This window comes from Triturus cristatus, chromosome 5_1 (assembly GCF_964204655.1).
Source record: "Triturus cristatus chromosome 5_1, aTriCri1.1, whole genome shotgun sequence".
NCBI lineage: Eukaryota > Metazoa > Chordata > Amphibia > Caudata > Salamandridae > Triturus > Triturus cristatus.
Window position 1 is genome coordinate 555,063,405 of NC_140587.1, and position 20,012 is coordinate 555,083,416.

Here is a 20,012-nt window from a genome sequence, read left to right on the forward strand (position 1 = left end):
TAGGTGTATCCACTACAATGATCAGAATCATGGAGGAGAGAGCCCACCTTGCACAGGGCTTATTATAAACCAGGTCCTACTTAGCATCATCCTTGCATTTTCATGTTAAAAAAACATTTGGCCTTCCTTTCCTGTCCAATCCCAAATATCACTTTTCAAGGTAAGTGGCTGTGACACATATACCATCCTTCATGCTCTCCATTTTAGTGGTAGCTGATCATTACATACGTCATCAAGGCTTAATCACTGCCAGGAGGGAAGCTCAGCAAAAATTAAATCATTACTGTTGGAGACTCCAGGTATCACAAAGTATGAATTAAAAAAATTGCCTTATCAGTATATTAAATAAAATCCTATATTTACCAGTGAACTCTGTTTTTTTATATATATACATATATATATATATTAGAAAACTTTGACTCAAGCTTTTATCATTTTCAATGTCCACACATTGCATTAAGTTTCACATCATTGCTTTTCCTGTAGTATCTTACTATGGCGCTTTTGAAAAGTAAATTAAGCCAATTTGGTGTAATCAATTTAGCATCATATTGGTGAAGAATGACATTACCTGTGAGATTGAATGCCAGTGTCACAGTGCCCATAGTCAAACTAACAGAAAAGACCAATCTGCAAAGGTAGGGGATCACTCCAAAATATGTCCTTCCTCGCAGTCTCTGATTAAGAACTGCCAATTGAGACTTGATTCAACGGACATGGCTACTTACTGGATATTAGTTAAGCATAGGCAGGCAGGACTACTAAAGTATTTTCTGTTTTCAACTCTGAGGAAGAAATTGGATTACTGACTGAGGGGGTGAAACCCTACTCAAATAACCACAATCCTTGTTAGGGTGAAGCCACAAGCAAACCCCAAATTAACTTGTGTTCAACCCTCTGGTAATTTGTCACAGTCAGGGAATGTGTATTTATGCACCTTTTCAAACAGTATTAAAGTGAAAACACAACACAAGGAGAACCCCATCAGATTAGACACATAGAGTACGTTTTAATAAATGAAACAAAATCCAATCAGTAGAACCAGATATATACAAGTGTAAAGTTTTAAGTGAAAATAGCGCCACAAAGCACTAAGGGGCATATATGAAGGGGTCTGTATTGCATTTGCACCATGCAATGTGGTTCATACCCAACACAAACTAAATAATATGATTTATCCAACTACACAAGGCCACTTTGCTTGGCCATGAGTGGCTTGATAAATCAGAAGTAAAGCAACACAGGGCAAATCACTTCATTATGTTACTCTGCCCAGGGAAGTGTTCCATGGGCGTTCTGTGGGTATTCACATGCAACAACCATGGATTTTGATGCATTTGCAGTTTTTCCATTACTGGTAGATCTGTGAAAGTACCAAAATGATACGCCTTTCCTGGAGAGGCATAATGAGGAGTAATCTTTATTTCTCCTCGTTACTTTCTCTTTCTATGAGTCCTGCATTCTGCAGCGCACATAGAAAAAGAAACATGCCGCCGGGGATTGTTTTTGTACAGGAAGAAGCCCCTCCATGTACAAAAATAATGCTGCATTCAACTGAGGCACCATTGCACCCTTGCACCATGTGCAAGGGTAACTGCGTTGGGGCTAGGCAGTCCATTGTGTGCCAGCACTGGGAAAAGGACAGGAATGTGCAGTATTAATATAAATGCGGGGCATTCCCACCCTTTACTTCTAATGAAGCACAGTAAGATGACTTGCTGCCCTGCATTGTGTTACTTTCTCACATATAGGCCCCCAACTGTGATTATATGGCATCTCGAGACCGGGACAAATTCACAAGCTTAGGCGGACAGCGATGGAGTGTGTGCTGGCTACAGGGACCCAGTTATCCCCGCTGAACAAGAGTACCTCACACCCTGGTTGCAGAGGGTTGTGAGGTCCCTCCTTGAGGATGCATTGTGCTCACACCCAGTCACAGATCTGGGTTGAATCCATCAACATTCTTTAGCTCACTTCGCCACCTCAGTTTAGACCCAGCTATACGTAAATCAGTGTTGACCCTGTGCCTCATGGGAACAGTCCAGCCTGAACTGCTAAGTCAGGTCTTCCGTAAATCGGAAACAAGCATCCTGAGACTGGTTTCTGTTTAAGACCCTTACATCAGCTAGGCTAGCTTGAATCCAGTGGCAAAGTGAGCAAGGGACCCAAGACTGGGCATACCCTGCCAACTTAGGGCAAACAAAGCAAACACAAGGAGATGATGGATGGAGCGCTGAAACTTTTCAGACACTCACCCCCAGTCACAGGTATGGGTTGAATCCATCATCATTCTTTACCTCACTTTGCCACCTCAGTTTAGACTTAGCTATATCCAAATCAGGCTTGACCCTGTGGCTCATGGGAACATTCTCGCCTGAACTGCCAAGCCAGGTCTTCCCTGAACAGGAAACAAGCATCCTGGGACAGGTTTCTGGGTAACACCCTTAATCAGCCAGTCTAGCTTAAATCCAGTGGCAAAGTGAGCAAGGGACCTACGTCTGGGCACACCCTGCCAACTTGGGGCAAACAAAGCAAACACAAGTATATGATGGATGGAGCGCTGAAACTTTTCAGACACTTACCCCCAGTCACAGATCTGGGTTGAATCCATAATCATTATTTGGCTCACTTCACCACCTCAGTCCAGACCCAGCTATATGTACATCAGTCTTGACCCTATGCTTCATGGGAACACTCCAGCCCGAGCTGCCAAGCCAGGTCTTCCCTGAACCGGAAACAAGCATCCTGGGATCGGTTTCCGAGGAACACCCTTCATCAGCCAAGGTAGCTTGAATCCAGTGGCAAAGTGAGCAAGGGACCCAAGTCTGGACAGACCCTGCCAACTTAGGACAAACAACGCACAAACAAGGAGATGATGGACGAAGCGCTGACATTTTTCAGACACTCACCCCCAGTCACTGATTCTGGGTTGAATCCATCATCATTCTTTAGATCACTTCGCCACCTCAGTTCTGACCCAGCTATATGCAAATCAGTCTTGTCCCTGTGCTTCATGGGAACAGTCCAGCCGGAAAGGCCAAGCTAGGTCTTCCCTGAACCGGAAACAAGCATCCTGGGACCGGTTTCTGAGTAACACCCTTCATCAGCCAGGCTAGCTTGAATCCAGTTGCAAAGTGAGCAAGGGACCCACGTCTCGGCACACCCTGCCAACTTAGGGCAAACAAAGCAAACACAAGAAGATGATGGACAGAGTGCTGAAACTTTTCAGACACTCACCCGCAGTTTTCTAAAAGTGGCATTTTCAAAATGTTAATTCAAAATCTGATTTTACCAGAATAGAGGATTTTTATTTTACAATTCCAAATGCTCCATACATGAATCGCTTACCTGATCCCATTTGGAAGTTATCCTTCTTAAATATAATAAGGTAACCACACTGTTATCCTGTGGGAGAGGTAGGCCTTGCAATAGTGAAATGTAAGAGTTTTTCTTTATCAGGACATATAAACATACTTATTTTTAAATACATTGCACCCTACACTGTGGGCTGTTTAGTGCCTAACCTAGGGTTGACTTATATGTACTAAAAACCAAGGTTACGGAACTGGCAAATAATTGATTTTGCCAAGTCAAAATGGCTGTTTAAAACTGCGCACAGAGGCTGCAATTGCAGGCCTCATACAGGTTTGCAAGGCTACTTAAGTGAGTGTCACAACAAGTGCAGCCGGTCCATTAGTAGCATTTACAGGCCCTGGGTACATGTAGTAACACTTTACTAGAGAATTTTAAGTACATTAAATACGCCCATTCGGGATAGGCCTATTTAACCATGTTTCAAGGAGTGAGCAGACTCACTTTGCAATGGTTAGCAGTGATAAACTGCACAGTCCTAAGGCCAACAAAAACGAGATCAGAAAAATACAGAGTAAGGCAAAACTTTTGGGTGGAAGACCACCCAACGACTAACAGGTTTAACATCTAACATTATTATCGTTCACAATTGAGTTGCTGTGAAACAGGTCCAATTCAAGTGGGACATTTTGTGAGCCTTACTTTGTCTTCAAAAGATCTGCTATATTTTTCATTTTGCTAGTAGATCCACAAAGACCTGCTCTTTAGAACTTGAAGCAGATTTATTTTTGTGAGGACAATGCTTTTTTTGCAATCTTTAAAGCAAAACATCATGCCAACATTTTCTTTTCTAGTGAGTAAGAAGGCAAAGAGGAAAAGGGAGCAGGCTAAGTTGAAGAGGCTTACTCTTTGCGATACCCAAATATAATATTTTGAAATTTCCTATGCAGTAGTAACATTTTAAAATATTCTAGAAACCTTTAGGAACCTGCTATTGTGCTTAGTGACAGTAGCGCCTAGGAATGTATTACTGATGGATGTTTCACAAAACACCAATAATGTTTGCATTGTAACCTCTCTCCTTTTAAGTAGAGCTGAGTTGTCATTCATAAACAGCTGCCTATGTGAAAGCATCATTATGTGACGATCAACTCTATTAAGTATGCAACTAAGAAGAGTTACACAGTTATGAAATTTGTGCATTTGGATGTTTTTTTTAACCCGCTAGGGAAAGCCTTGTGTCATGGAGCTGCCAGGAGAAAGTTCCAAATGTTTACTCCATTGATATTCAATCTTTTTCCACCCTTCAAGACAAGTCACAAGGGGGCTGGGCATGCCAACCAGAGCGAAAGGATCTTGGACTGGCTTTGACCGGGGAGAAAATATTCTCCATTAGATATGTGTTATTATATTTCTTTATTTGCATTTTATGTTTTCCTGTTGAGATACATTGAATACAAGATAGTTTTCATGTGGCAGATTCAACATATGGCAGGAATTGTTTGCATCATTATAGCATGTGCACTACTATACCAATACGCTGTGGCTCCCGGATATCAGGAGCATGTCAAAAAACATGATACACATATACAATTGCCGACAGGCTATTGCCGGATTGCAGATTGCTCTTTAATTGTATCCCATTTATTCATGTGGTTTTATTACCAGGACATTGATAATGCAATTCAAACACAGAGTTCCAAACAACAACTCAACACAATAAAACAGCATTTTGCTACTCTAACGATTCCCATTGAGTGAATCCCAACCCCTCCTGTCGAAGGCCCCTATAATCGAGTCCCCGTGTCAGAATTTCGAATTCTCCTAAGCTTCAGGCCTCTCCTGATTTACTCTCTTGGTTTGTTGGAGTTGGCCTTGTGCTAGCTGTTGTCTGTGATGTGAACTGTTCACAGTTAGTTCCTATCACCCCTGGAGTCACCATCCTGTGATGTGCCTGTCCCGCTCTGCCCCATGTGTTGCAGCACCACCACCATAGTGTCCCAGGTCTGTGTACTTGGATATTTGCGCAAACCGGCAACGTCTTCTCTATGTAGAGCTACTCTGGTGAGGGAGGATGTTTGTTCTTCCGTTTCCGGGTGACCAGTCTTTTTTCTACTATGAGACCTAGGGCTATAAATCTAGATGTGGCCTTGTATTTTCTGGACCTGGGAAATACCCCTAGTATGCACTACTCCCATGTTTGTAATCATGGGGGGCCGGTGCATTCCAAAAAACAAGACACAACCTCTTGCCAGTATTGGTGTAGTAATGGGCAGGACCAAAGCATGTGAAGAAGGTCCGCCACAACCTGGTCACAACGGGGGCATGCTCCCGATGTTAGTTGAAAGTACTTTTTTATCTTAACCAATGTAATATGCTCCATGGATGGTAAAAACAGAATAATGCATACCGGTGTCTTGGGTTAATCTGTCGAATGATAGCAGTGTTCCGTCCTCGTATAAATTGCCCAACGTCTGCACCTCAGTGGCATGCCCAGTTCTAGTGCACCGCTTGTTGTGCCCACTCCACTCCTTGCGGTGTCAAGAAGGGGTAGTGTGGGTGCATAAGTGGTCATCTGTCTAGTAAGATGTACACTACATCTGTAACAACGGTAAGCAAGGGCCAGGGAGCTCAGAGAAGGCGGCCTAGCCATAGGATGGAATAGATGGCAGATCCTGATAGCGACCAGGGCGGTTGTACAGTGGCGGTATCAGATAATTGCATTCCTGCTAGCCACTTCGTTACCCACAGCAATCGTGCAGCTAAGTAGTATAGTTCCATATTGAGAACTGCCAGGCCTCCTTTTTCAATGGGCGCGTAGAACTTCCATAGAGCCACTCTGTGGCGCTCCTTGTTCCAGATGAAGTTTCTGTGCATTTGTTCCAGTTCTCAGAACGTTTTGGCCTGGATGTTGACGGGCAGATTTGTAAAGTAATACAGAAATCGTGGCAGTACTACCATTGTACCCACGGCTATTCTGCCCATAACATTTATCGGCAGTGTTTTCCAGAATTGTATTTGGGAATGGATGTTTCAAATGGTCCTGGTAAGATTACCATCCAGTATGTCTTTTGTGCTGTGATATAGGCATGACTTATTCCAATTTACTTTTAGACCCGACAGCTCTGCGAATTGTTGCAAGGTCTCTGCTATGGCTGCTGGGACATTATCCACATCTCTTCTGTATAGCAGTAGGTCGTCTGCATACAGGGATACCACGTGGAGCCCATCTCCCATGGGAATGCCGCTGTCATTGCCCTTCTTACGAAACTGCCCGTGAGAGGTTCCATAGCCGGTGAAAATAATAAGGGAGAAAGAGGGCATCCCTGTCTAGTACCTCTATCTATTGACATGCTCCCTGATATCAGTCACTCTGTGTGTACCCGAATGAGAGGCTGCGCAAGCAGTAGCACGACCAGTTTCAGAAAAGTTGCTCCAAAACCAAACTGGCGGAGGACTGCAAACCAGTAGGGCCATTCGAGTGAGTTGAAAGCCTTCTCTAAATCCAGGACCAGGCAGCCCGAGCTGGGCCAGAGGTGCGTGGCATATTCTTGAAGGCGGAAGAATCTCCGTATATTGAGGGAGGTGTTATGAGTTTGCACAAATCCATTCGGGTCAGGGTGGATTAGACCAATGGTGCTAGTCTGGCCAAAGATTACAGAGGCAAACATTTTATAATCAGTGTTGAGGAGCACTAGCGGTCTGTAGAAGCTGCAATGGATCTCTAGCGGGTTTTTGGAGAGATATTAGCAATGCTTCACGCTGCATTGCCGTAAGTGAGGAGGATGACAGTGCAGCGTCATATACAGATTTTAATAGGGTTACCAGCAGCATGGCATATGCCTTGTAGAATTCAAGTGGAAGGCCGTCTGGGCCTGGGGACTTTCCTGTTGCCAGGGCACGTATGCTAGCTCGGATTTCTTCTGGGGTGACTGGTGCTTCCAGCTCCAGTCGCTGCTCAACGGTTAGGCTGGGAAGGGTGATATCCGTGAGGAATTGGCGGATCTGTTCAGGTGGTGCTGTGGTGGATCTGTACAGTTCTGTGTAATGATTTGTAAATTCAGAATGTATCTTGTTTTGCATATAAGGGTGTTCCCTGTGGAGCTCGGATGGCTGTTATGGGTGTCCGGGTATCCTCTTGTCTGATAAGTCAGGCAAGTAGGCGTCGTGCTTTATCGGCAGTGTTATGAGTACATGCTGAGTGTGATACATAATTAAGGCATCTTAATCTCTTGAGCAACCTAAGATGTTCTATTCTATTCTCGTGAAGTTGTGGTCTCAGTAGTGGGTCTTCAATTACTTTAGTTTCGAGGTGGATTAGTTCTTCCTCTACCATCTTAATGTCTGTCTCTTTAACTTTGCGCAAAACTATTTGCGTGTTTAGGCAGTGGCCCCGAATTACTACTTTAAAAGCATCCCACTCGATTAGGCACAATGATGCAATGCCTGTATTGCCGTTAAAGTAATTAATGTTTTCTGCGCTTCGCAAAATGGTTTATCTTCCAGCATCTCAGGCTGTAAGCGCCACCTGCGGATGGCAGCTGGGGCATTATCCCATAACATTTGCAGAGTTTGGGTGTTATGGTCTGAATGGGTCCTCCCCAGGTATTCAGTCTTGGTCACTGCTGTTACTATTTCTTTCATGCCAAGCAGCCTGTCCAACTGAACATGCAGAATGTGGGAGCCCGAGTAGTAAGAGTCCACCTTGTCTGTGTGGTTTAATTGTCTCCAGACATCTACAAGTTGCCAGTGTGCCGTCCAGGCTTTTACTGCCCGTATGGCTATTGTTGTGGGTGTGCATGGAAGGGGGAAAGGACCAGTGGTCAAGAGATAAATCTAATACACAGTTAAAGTAGCAACCAGGGTATACCATGCCAATAAGAGAGTTTGACAGATAATGAATCTAGAAATGCTGACTGATCTGTGTTGGGTGCATAGATAGAGCCCAGTACGATGTGTCTGCCATCCAGGTGGCCATTTACAACAACGTATCGCCCCTCAGTGCCTATCGCAAGATTCCTTGGCATGAAAGGGGGTGCCCGGTCTAATCCAGACAATGGCTCCCCGGGCAAAGGCAGAGAATCCAGTAGCATAGAGTTGGCCTCTCCACCTTCTCTATAGGTTCACTATTTCTGTAGCTGTAAGGTGTGTCTTCTGCGGGAGAACTATTTGGGCCTGATACCTATTAATATAGGAATATATTGAATATCTACGAGAGGGTGTGTGAATTCCTCGGACGTTCCAGGTGCATACCTTAGTGACTGTCATAGTGATAAGGGAAAAAGTTCCATAAGGTGTCAGTTCGCTGGAGCGTGGCTGTTGCGTTTGAGTGGAACCACGACAAGAGAGCCAAGTGGTATGGTATTCTTGGGTTCCTGTGAGTGCATAATCCGACTGATGTGTCGTAACTAGCTAAACATATGTGAACTAACATGTTAAATACCAGATGGGCAAGAATGCAAAGGGCATCCGTCCAAACTTTCAACCAGGGTGTCGTGCCAACTTTAGTTACTTGGGGCAGGCCATGCATTTGCCGGATGTTCACTTAATGCAGAAGTAGTACCCCTAGTTATAGGAACAATCGCGGGAATCAGAGCTGCAGCTACTTTTATCTGGGTTATGATTTGACCCTAAATTCACGTGCCTATAGACTGTTTACTTGCGCTGAGTATCCTCCCTGGCTTGTACCCTGCTAGTGTTTTATGCGAGTCAATACCTTGTTTGCAAGAGAAAGACATATGAGCAGATCATTAAACATATCATGTCCTGTAATACATGTGTGGTCCCAGTTGCTATGCAGGCGATCAGAATGGCATAAAGTCTAGTGCACCAATATATGATATCATCTGCTCTTTTGCTCTGAGCTGGCGCTAGAGTCTTCCGAGTAAGAGGCAGCGTCTACCGATCCCACATTGCTCCCATGATCCGGCAGGCTTTCCTCTGACATCTAGTCACTGTGGTGGCCCCTCATTTCTGCTGCTGTCAGTAGTGCCTTACACTGATCTAGGATAATTTGCTCCACATTTGGTCCGTGGCACACCAGATGTGTCTCGTCGCTTGCGTCTCCTTCCTTTGCTAAATCCTGGGGTGGCCTCTGGTTGCGATTTCCTTGTGTGTCCGTTGTGGTAGTGTTGCCCCCGACATTGGCAGAGTCCACTCAGTCCCAAGTAGCAGTGGGGGTTTCAAAGAAGTGTGTCTTGCCTTTCGCCATTACACGCAGGTGTGCAGGGAACAACATGGAATATTTAAGGTCTAGGCCTCGGAGGCGGCGTTTTACTTCTAAAAAAAGAGTTCCTTTGTTACTAGAGGTGGGCGGAATTTGCGTAGTCGCGCTACGCAAAGCTTTGCAAAACGGTGATAAAGCTCCACGACTACGCAGAAATCGCTTGTTCGCAATGCTTTTTTCCTGTTTGCAAACGCTGTTTGCTTGCTCGGGGGGAAATATCTTGTGAACACGCATTTTGAGAACGCAAACAAGCAAAAAATTCTGTGAAGCCGCGGTACGCAGAATTTTGGGCAATTCCACGCTCTCCGTGGAACGTGATATTACCCAAATTCAGAAAATTCCGCAAGTGGAGCGGAATTTACCACCCAGGCCTATTTGCTACTGTACCGCTGCTGTGTAATCTGGGAAGAGCATTACATGGCTATTTGCAACTTGTAGTACTTGCAGCTTCTGCGACTCTTGTAGAATCGTGTCGCTATCTTTATTATGTAGAATGCAGAACCGGAGGGGCCTGGGGCCAGACCCCGCTGGGGACAGCCTCAATGGGACCCCATGTGCTCTTTCAATTGCGAAATGTTTCGTAAGTGCACCTTCAGGCATTCATTTAATCCCTCTATCCAGTTACAGCACATATATGACTGCATCTTTGCCTTCCTCGCCCTTGGGCAAGCCAATCACTCAGACGTTGTTTCGTCTAGCCCGTCCTTCGGAGTCCCTTGCCCTGTGTTCAAGGATCTGCACCCTTAAGGCACTTCTCTGCTTTCTGCGGTGTTAGGAGAGAGCTCTTCCATGACGACCTCTAGTGTATGGATTTTGTCTGCCAACTTCGGGTGGTCAGCATGCCTGAGGGTCACATCACTCACTACTGCATCAATCTTGGTTTCTGAGGAGGTGTGTCTTTGCTCCATAGTGTTCCCCAGTCCAGTTTGCTGGACATGGAGTTAGTGGGAGCCTCTCCGTGCAACTTGTCTGTCTGGGTTCAGGGCAGGTGCGGATGACCAGCAGAGCCGCTAGTGCAGGAGTGAAGCCGGCCCATGTCTAGCATGTGCCGCCTTATTGTTCTAGGCTGGTATTTCTTAACACCGCAGATGGTCGTGCGGCAGTGAGAAGTTCAGTCTTTTGTTGGCAGCTCGGAGGTATTGTATTTACCTCTTGCTTTCAATTCCCTGAGGCCTATTTGGTGCATACTGGATCCAGATCATCACAACATTTAAGCTGCTTATCTGGCATCCTCACAACACTCCCCCCACATTGTAGTCACAGAGACTGGTGGTGCCCTGCTTCATAGCATTGGTTCTATCCGAAACTCTGGCTGCTGTTGGGGTTCACAGCTTCCTCAGGACTGCCTGCATTTTCTTCACTCTGGCCGCTTCGCTAATGCGCCTGATCGGTCGGAGTGCCTGGATTTGTGCTGAACCCCCAGCGTGGGAAGTTGTGCCCACTTGCGTATTGTGTGACAACTTACTGCATCTGTTAGATGACGATCCTTCCCACTCAGGGTTGCCACACTATGTGTAGTCTCTAGTTTGTCCCCGTAGCCTGCTGCAGCGTACAGTGTCCTACCATGTCCTGGAGCCGCAGCTCCATTGGTCTCATCTCTGCTCAGACCAAGTAGCAATATGGCGTAGTGCACAGGCCTCAGTCTCCCCTGGTTTGGTAGGTGCCACCACGGGATCTTGCAGCCATTTATCTCTGTCGGGGGTTCTCCTTCTCCCCGCTGTGGCCACCCCCCGCAGCTCACCTCAAGTTCTGTGCCGCAGGCCTCCGATTAAAGTGCGGTTAGGCCCCAAGGCACGGCCGCTCCGCAGGCTGCGACAGTGTGGATCTCTCAGGCTTCCCTGAACACCCGCCTCGAGGCTTTGCAACTCTGCGCTGGCCAGGTCGGGTCCAGGCCTCTGTGATCGAGGCGCTGCCGCGCAGCTTAAATTAGATCATCACCACTGCCCCAGTTCCCAGCATTCCTCACCTCCTCAATTGCTCATGCTGGTTGATTGTCCGCAGCGGGTCTGCGCGGGGGGGTCAAAGTCGTGTGTTCAACTCTGCCTCCCGGTGCGGCCTGCTGCACGTCATGCGGAGCCGTGGGCTCGCCGGTCCCTTCTAGGCTTCTCCTCTGGGGCTTCGCGTTTCGGCACTGACCGTTCTGGGACTCGATCTCCTTGTGCAGCTGAGTCACTGATGCTTGCCAGCCGGCCGGGTTTTCTCTACAGCTGTGCTGTGCGGCCTGCTGCACGTCATACGGAGCCGCGGGCTCGCCGGTCCCTTCTAGGCTTCTCCTCTGGGGCTTCGCGTTTCGGCACTGACCGGTCTGGGACTCGATCTCCTTGTGCAGCTGAGTCACTGATGCTTGCCAGCCTGTCGGGTTTTCTCTACAGCTGCCTAACCATTCCACAGCCTCTGGTTCCGCTTTTGACTGGATACATTTAGGGTTATGAGGGATGGATGACAGAGCTCTAACAAAACACGTCCGCTATTTTAGCCAGCTTAGCCACACCCCCTCCATTAGGTAATGATGAACCTTGATAGCAATGATGCAGCAAATTAAGGCTCTTAAGAAGTATTGTCTTTCATCCATAACTAGTGTAGTTTCTTTCTCAGTTCAGATCAATTGAAATATTTCTTAAAGTTTAGTATGAAACGAGCACCTGTATTTGTGCTACTTGCAGTTTGAGAAACAAAACGTTTTTAAAGTTCAGGTATAATGAGTTAGTATCAAGCTTAGAATTGGCAATGGCTTTATTAAAAAGTATCTGAAAGACAATATGCAGTATTTTTCTCCTTACTGCTATACAGAAGTAAGTGCGGCCAAGGAGTGTTTTAGTTAGGAACTGTTAGAAATGGGTGTCTCTAGTTCGCAGGTTGTTACCCTGTCCAAGTAGAGACCCTTCTTCCTAGTCAGGATAAGGGAGTTACACTCCTAGATAAACCCTGATCACCCCCTTGGTAGCTTGGCACGAGCAGTTAGGCTTATCTCAGCGGCAGTGTGTAAAGCATCTGCACATAACATACAGTAACACAGTGAGAACACTACAAAAGGACACTACACCCGTTTTAGAAAAATATCCAATACTTTTCTGTGTAAAACAAGACCAAAACGATAAAAATCCAATATACAATAATCAGAATATGCACTTTGCAAGAAAAATCTCAACAATGCAGTTCCTTGAAGTCGATAGCTCCATCTGGTGCCGCCGCAGTGCTGAAAATAACCAAATCCAACAGTTTCAGTCGACTGCGTTGGTGCGGACAGGAGTAGGTGTCAGAAGACTTTGTAAACAGTACCTTTTGTTCCAGCCAATCGCGGCCGTGTGGGCCTGTCGTGGCAGTCATTGAGGCTCCGGTGTGAAGCAAAGTGGTGCAGTGTGCAGTGCTTTCAGGTCGCGTGCAGGCAGCGACTTGGTGATGGTTGTCCAGTAGCATCTGAGAGACCAGGGCTGTGGTGCGAAGCAGGGCGGTGATCATCGCGGTGCTGATGGTCACGGTGCAAGCAGCAGAATCCGTCAAAGATCAGCGATCGATGGGGTTGGCATCCATGGCACACGGCTGTGGTGTGGGATGAGGCAGTGCTTTGTGTAGCTTCCAAGCGGTGCCCCCAGAACACGATGCAGACCAAGGTGGTGATGTCAGCTGGCAGGGTGAAGCAAGGCGGTGTGGAATGTAGTGCCCACAGGTCGCGGTCCAAGCAGTGTCTCAGTGGTGGTGGCGGTCGTCTTCCGTGAGACCAGGGATGCGGTGAGAAGTGTGGCAGTGACTTCTGCAGTGCCTTCAGGTCACGAAACCACCGGCGGGCTTGGTGACGGTGTTGGGTTGTGGTTTCCCTCTGTGACCGCGGAGACACGCGGTCCCAGAGGCAGTACCCAGAGGAAGGTGAAGTCTTTGCTGTTCCTGAGACTTCTTAAACAGGGGGCAAGCTCTGCCTCAAGCCCACGGAGAAACTCAAAGAACTTGCAGAAAGTTCACTCTAGTCCTTTGTCTGCCGAAGACAGAAGCAGCCAGTGCAGGCCAACATGGCAAAGAACACAGAAAAGCTGCCACTCCCCCTCACAGCCTCTCCAGCTTTACTTCTTGGCAGATGTCTGAGTCCAAAAGAGTTCTAAAGTCCTGGGCCCCAATATGAATACCACATATCCGTTTGTTCTCTTGTGAGTTTATGAGCTTCATCCAAACCATTTCGCTCCTCTCTGGCCCATCTTTCTGGCTGGAGGTGGAGGTGGCATGTGTAAGGCAGACCAGGCCTAATCAGGTGCAAGGAAATCTCCTCTCACTACTCTAATTGCAGCCCAGGTTTATTCAGCCCAGCCCTAACTCATCTAGGAAAGGCAGGCCACACCTCAACCCTCCCCAGTGGCTGTCTACAGTGAATGCACATCCCCAGCCCCTGTCACTCCAAAGCCAGACAGTAAATCCACAACCCAGCAGAGACACACTGGATGATTAAGCAAGAAAATGCCCACTTTCAAAAAGTGGCATTTTAAAACCCACAATTTAAAAACCATCTTTACTAAAATATGTGTTATAAATTTTTTATTTTAGAGAGCTCAAACTTAATTTCTCTATTTTGTCCCATAGGGGACGTAATACGTTTAAAATGTTACAAAGTGGCTCCGATTCTTTCCTAGGGTACAGATATCAATTCCAGAGGGAAAAACAAAATACACTGTATTTCACTATCAGTACATGTCACACACGACCAGCACATGTCCTACCTCTCACCTACACTGCACCCTACCTATGGAGTAACAAGGGCCTACCTGAGGTGTGCCTTACTTGTAAGAAAAGGGAAGGTTTGGGGCCTGGTATGTGGGTGCAATTGCCAGGTCGACATGGCAGTCTATAACTGCGTGCAGACACTGCAGTGGCAGGTCTGAGAACCCTTTGAAGGGCTGCTTGTGTGGGTTTCACAACCAGTGCTGCATGCCCACTAGCAGCATTTGATTTACAGGCCCTGGGTCAGTAGCGGTCCGTGGAGGGAGTTCGGTGAGGCAGTGAGGCGGGGCGGGCGGGGGAGGGGCTGGGTGGGGAAATGTAAACACCGGAATATGGATGAACGGAGGTAAGTACACATTTAAATAAATAAAACAAATTTCGTTGCGCGCGCTGCATCGCATTTTGCGATGCAGCACGCGCAAAGGAATTCGTTTTATTTATTTAAATGTGTACTTACCTCCGTTCATCCATATTCCGGTGTTTACATTTCCCCACCCTGCCCCTCCCCCGCCCCGCCTCACTGCCCCACCGAACTCCCTCCACGGACCGCTACTGCCCTGGGTATACACAGTGCACTGTACTAGGGACTTAAAGGTAAATCAAATAAGCCAATCATGGAAACACTAATTCATAAACAAAATTTACATGGAGAGCATATGAACTTTAGCACCGTGGTAAAGTGCCTAGAGTTCTAAACCCAAACAAAAACCGGGTCAAAAAGAGGAAGCCAATGAGCAAAACGTAAGGTGGGGTAAACCAGCTGAAACAGCCTAGTCTAACAGGAATGCATGCTGAGAGTAAGACCTAGCAGATATCCCACAGTCTCCACTTTAGAGAAGTACTGAAAGGTTTGCACTAACCGACAAAGAAAGATAAGGATCACAACAGGTTTCCATAGCAATTAGATACCTCCAAATCTTATGTCTCATGTACAGTATTTAACCTGTCAAGAAGGATGATGTGATCGAATGAGTCAAACACCCCTGGCAGATGTAGCAATACCAGCAAAGCCAAGTGTTTGTTAATTATCTGTTTGGCATTGTTGGTGAGTAAACTGGTAATAAGGCATGTACATCTCAGCTGTGTAAATGATGGTGTACATTGTTCACAATATTGCACCCGTTCTACAGTTGTGTCATTTATCAATGATATAGGTGCCCCTGCACATGCAAAGCCTGATTACAAGTCAGCTAGAGCATTATCTCCAGGGGAGCGCACTTCATCTGATCACAACTGGCACGGTGTTGCTGCACCCAGGATTACAGGATTAACATGTGCAGTTATCCCAGTTCTAGTTTTACCAGGCACAGAAATGCACCTGGTAAAACCCTGTGCTGGTCTGGGCATATCTTTCTCCAACCTGCATCTATCCACCAGTATCTTTTACTGCCTGCTGAAGACGTGTGATAAATGGGAGTGGGAAAATACCTGTTCTTTTGCCTAGAATAGGGATCTGCATGCATTTTTTGACCAGTAAAAGGGGATATTCTACTTTTGTAACTCATAATAATCAGATTTAGCAAATGCCACCCAGAAAAGTTAATTTGTGCTTCCCTCTATCACTGCATTTAAATCTGTCCAACTTGTCACTGGATACTTAGTGCTTATGAAGTCACAATTAATAACCTGGGATGGAAGTTTTTTACTTAGTTCTTTTAAGATGGTGAGATACGACAACTGAGACCCAAGTGAAGGCAAAAGGCAATCATGCTCATTTAAGGGTGTAATGTTCTTGCTTCTTGTGGAAAACACAGTCAGCACTAACATTGGCATTGGCATTCCCATCCAAATGGATGGCTACCAAATATGGGCATTGCTAACCAGCATAGGGCGGTGGGAATAGTCCCTCCCCACCTCTTGTATCTGAAAAAGGTGAATTGCCCTTTAAAAAGAAGCCTTATTTTTGGACATATACCCCTTTAGTTGTAGATTCAGAAGCCTCAGTCAAAGCATCTACTGCTATATGCAATTATTTGCCCATGCAATATCCACCTCATTAGTAGCCAAACATACGATCCTCACTGCACAGTGTCTTTGTTTGACTAGCTCATTGATATGTGTCTCCTAATGCCCTCTTAATAGTGAGTCCTGATACAAGAATGGCAAAATACCTTGTTAAAACCTTCTAGATTTATATTAGACACAGACACATATTAGATGTAGATATTATGAGATGTACCATTAATACAGTGCCAAACGCATTATACTGCTTTGTATCATACATCATATTGTAATCTATATTGTTCTTCTTTTCATACATGTTGTGTATGCCAGACTTTTGACTGTATCTACATTGTTTCAGGTCAACCTTCATACCAGCTTAGAAAAAAAACTGCCTTATTGGTTTCTAAAGAGGGTGGACAAGACTTGCATCACTGTATATCCAAACAGGCCAAGGATCTGGGGGCTGGCAGTCAAATCTGTAAGTATGAATAATATTGTATTAAATGCTTTCTTTAACATGCTTTTGCCCCATTTGTTCCTGTGGTTTGCTGATGGGAAGAGTAACTTTAGAATAACTGCAGTCCATATTGGACTTCATTATGAGCGCACCAGAATAACCCCTGTAATTTTCCTAGTCAGTAATTGCTTTTACTGAGTGTCACAGTACTTCTGGCAGGGTCATGATAGGAATTTCAAGTTTTCAAGGAGCAATATGTGAGAGTAAGTGTTTCTGTACAAATTCTTGCATGTTTTCCCCAGTGTTTTAAATAGTGGTTAGGGTGGCTTTTTGAGCAGTTGAAATCACTTTGTGAAATGCCATAAATTATAATCTTGATGAAGCCGGTAACTACAGCTACCAGCCCCATCTGGACTTCCTGACACTTATTATCACTGTACCATTCATCTTAATATTCAACCATTTGCCTGAATCTGCCAGTAACTTAAATGATCTTAGGCAACATAGTGAAAAGCCTGGGAATTATTAGACTAATATTTTAATAATAATTATAATAATGCTGCTACTACTACTATATCACTATTACTACCATTACTATTACTGACGCTGCTATACTTTTACTACATAGTAAGGCTATAATTCAGCCTTGGAAATATAGCTGTGGGCAAAGAAACACAGAGTGAGAGGGAGCGAAGATTTATATAGCAGAACACGTTACTAGTAGATTGGTCATGGAATATCAGTTAACAGAAGAAGCTAATCTTCAAGTCTGCTTTTTGTTTGGTGAAAAATGATTATTATCTTACATTTTTCAAAATTTTGTTACAGAGTGAAGTGTCTGGGCCTAATTGTAGGAATCCTCCCATCAACGGAAAGAGCCAGGACTCATTAAGCATACAGCAATTAGCTAAAGCCTGTGCACGATCAGTAGCCAATGTCATTTGAGTGGATGTAGTAGGTTACCACGACAAACCTCACAGCACACAACAGCAGGTTCTCATGTCTCAGATTTGCGGGAAGAGCATGGTTTGGCGAAGGACAAGCTTATCAAGGCCACGTACTGGTCATGACCCGTTTTAACTGCTTGGGTTGACAATTGATATCGGCTTGCTTTTAAAATGCATTCTATATTTTTGCCATAAACTCGAGTACTCTGAAGGAGCTTTACACATAGAACTCACAGGAAGTCAAAAGATAAGATTCTCTTCCAGCAACAAGGTATGGAGCTCAGTACGTTCTATGACTTTTTTCTACTGATTTCCCGTGCTCGTCTTTTACTTACTGCTCGCTTTTGTTAAAAGATATATTTTCTAGGAAAAAGTACATAGAACGAAACACGTGTCATCTGCCAGCTTGTTTCATTGTATTGATAAGAGAAAGATCAGAAAATAAAAGGAAGAAAAATTGAAATGGACTGTCTTTGATTACTTTCATGGTTACTAACCTATACACTTTATGGACTGCTTTTCATGTGCCTCAGTATTTGTGTATTCATATGGTCATCTCTCTAGAGTTCTCTTTCTAGATTGTGCATCCTCCAAGGAGCGGGAGGATTATTACCTTGAGAGCACAAAACACACTGCTTGTCAAATCCATTACCTTCCGGGAAACAATTTAAGTAGATGTGCAATCGCAAAGGGCATTGCCACCTGTTGCTTTTCGCTTTGTAATAAACAGCAGATTAAAGGCTCAGATGTACAAATGGAAAAGCTGATCATCACCCCTGCCTTCCCTTTCACAATGTTTGGTGTGCTGTGACCAGAGTCCCTTCATGAGACAGGGACAACAATTGTAAAAGTTGAGATTCATTGTGATGTGGTTTGTCTGGAGCAAACCACTAAGAAACAAAAAGGGAAGTAACATTTGCTTATTGGAGAGAAACACATCTGTTGAAATTATGTTTCTAGCCTAGACTTCACAATGATCTCAATTAAATGTTTTAAGACATGATGTCTACTGGTTCTACAATTACTATTTCGACAGTATTTGCCACATCGATGACTTTGGAATTATAACACTTGTTGCCTTAAGGTGTTTTCTTCTGTTCTTTTTGGTATAACACATGTAACATAATCTTCAATAAAAGATAAAACAGTGTCATCTGAATCAGTTCCAAATTTGGGTGCATCCTTGATCCATAAAAGCATATGTATATGAGGAGCACCTCTAGCATGATGCTCCTTTCTCCAAAAGAAATCAATAACTTCTCCAAGAGGAGGATTCGTTGTATTGCAGATAAAAGACATCATAGCTTCAAACCTATGATTGAAATATCTGCATACATTTACAGGATCCAAAGAACACAATTCTCCAGGTGTCTTGTATTCCTAATTTTTAATATTAAAATTTGCTTCTCGAAGAAATTCAAGTAAATCATACCACGCGTATTCAGCACAGCTTAGGGTAACAAACTACGTAGGATTTCCTAAGTTCCTTAGCATGCATTTAAGTTCCCCATGACAACGATACCAATACTCATTAGTTCCACGCTGACATGCCATCAGCTTAATCAGTTGAGATTCTAAGTGATCGTCTCTCTGATGTACTTTTTCCATAAATTCCTTTGCTGAAACATTTTGAAGATGTACTCCTGTTTTTAATATGTGGGTCACTGCATATGAAATTCATATTTCACTCTCAAACAAAAGATGAAATATATATGGGATACATTGTCGAAATCTTGGATCTTCTGCATACAATCTTGTTGTCCGATATTCTGATGCAGGAATCTGTACTGATCGTTCATCATATCATCCACCTTTTCCAGTTGGGAACAGCTGGGGAAAACGAGCTTCCAAACTTTTTTCCCAAACACTCATGGGAGTCCCCTTTGCTTTCTTCATTTGGAATAATGCAATAGTATTCCCCATCACTTCTTTTGAATGAAGTGGATGTACACTATAATGTTCATAAATTTCTTCACTTTTGGATATGTCCACTTTCTCAATTTGACCACTTGACATTTCACTATAATCTCCTAAAATTATTTCTTCTTCTTCCACATACACATTTTTGCACTTTCCTGACATCCACTAATTCCTGCCAGATTTTCTTACTCTTAGTAGGAACACCATTAACTAGAATTACTAGTGGTTCACTTTCTACATTCTCTACACCATTAGTTTCAATATCTTTCTTTAAATCTTGTGGTAAATATACAACTCTACCTTTTAATCCTCTCTGGAAATCTGTAGGAGGCAATTTACCTGTTTTAGGCTCCATACGAACAATAGCCTGAAATGGGTGCACACATTGAAATAGAATAGACTCATATGTGTTTAAATCTATCAGTTCGGGAGGAATAGTTACCAACTCTAGATTATTATGGACAGCTCTAGCAGGCAATTTATTATCGTCTAATTTGTTATA

At 44.5% G+C, this 20,012-nt stretch overlaps 1 protein-coding gene across 3 annotated transcripts in view; it reads left to right on the forward strand.

The window, feature by feature from the left end:
- TRPA1 (transient receptor potential cation channel subfamily A member 1) overlaps positions 1 to 20,012 on the forward strand; it is a 1,005,076-nt gene that overhangs the window by 907,947 nt on the left and 77,117 nt on the right. For all 3 annotated transcript variants that reach the window (XM_085605436.1, XM_085605435.1, XM_085605437.1), the window contains one exon: positions 16,545 to 16,664. In XM_085605436.1, coding sequence (XP_085461562.1) covers positions 16,545 to 16,664 — 120 coding nt within the window. The remainder of the gene's footprint in view (positions 1 to 16,544; positions 16,665 to 20,012) is intronic.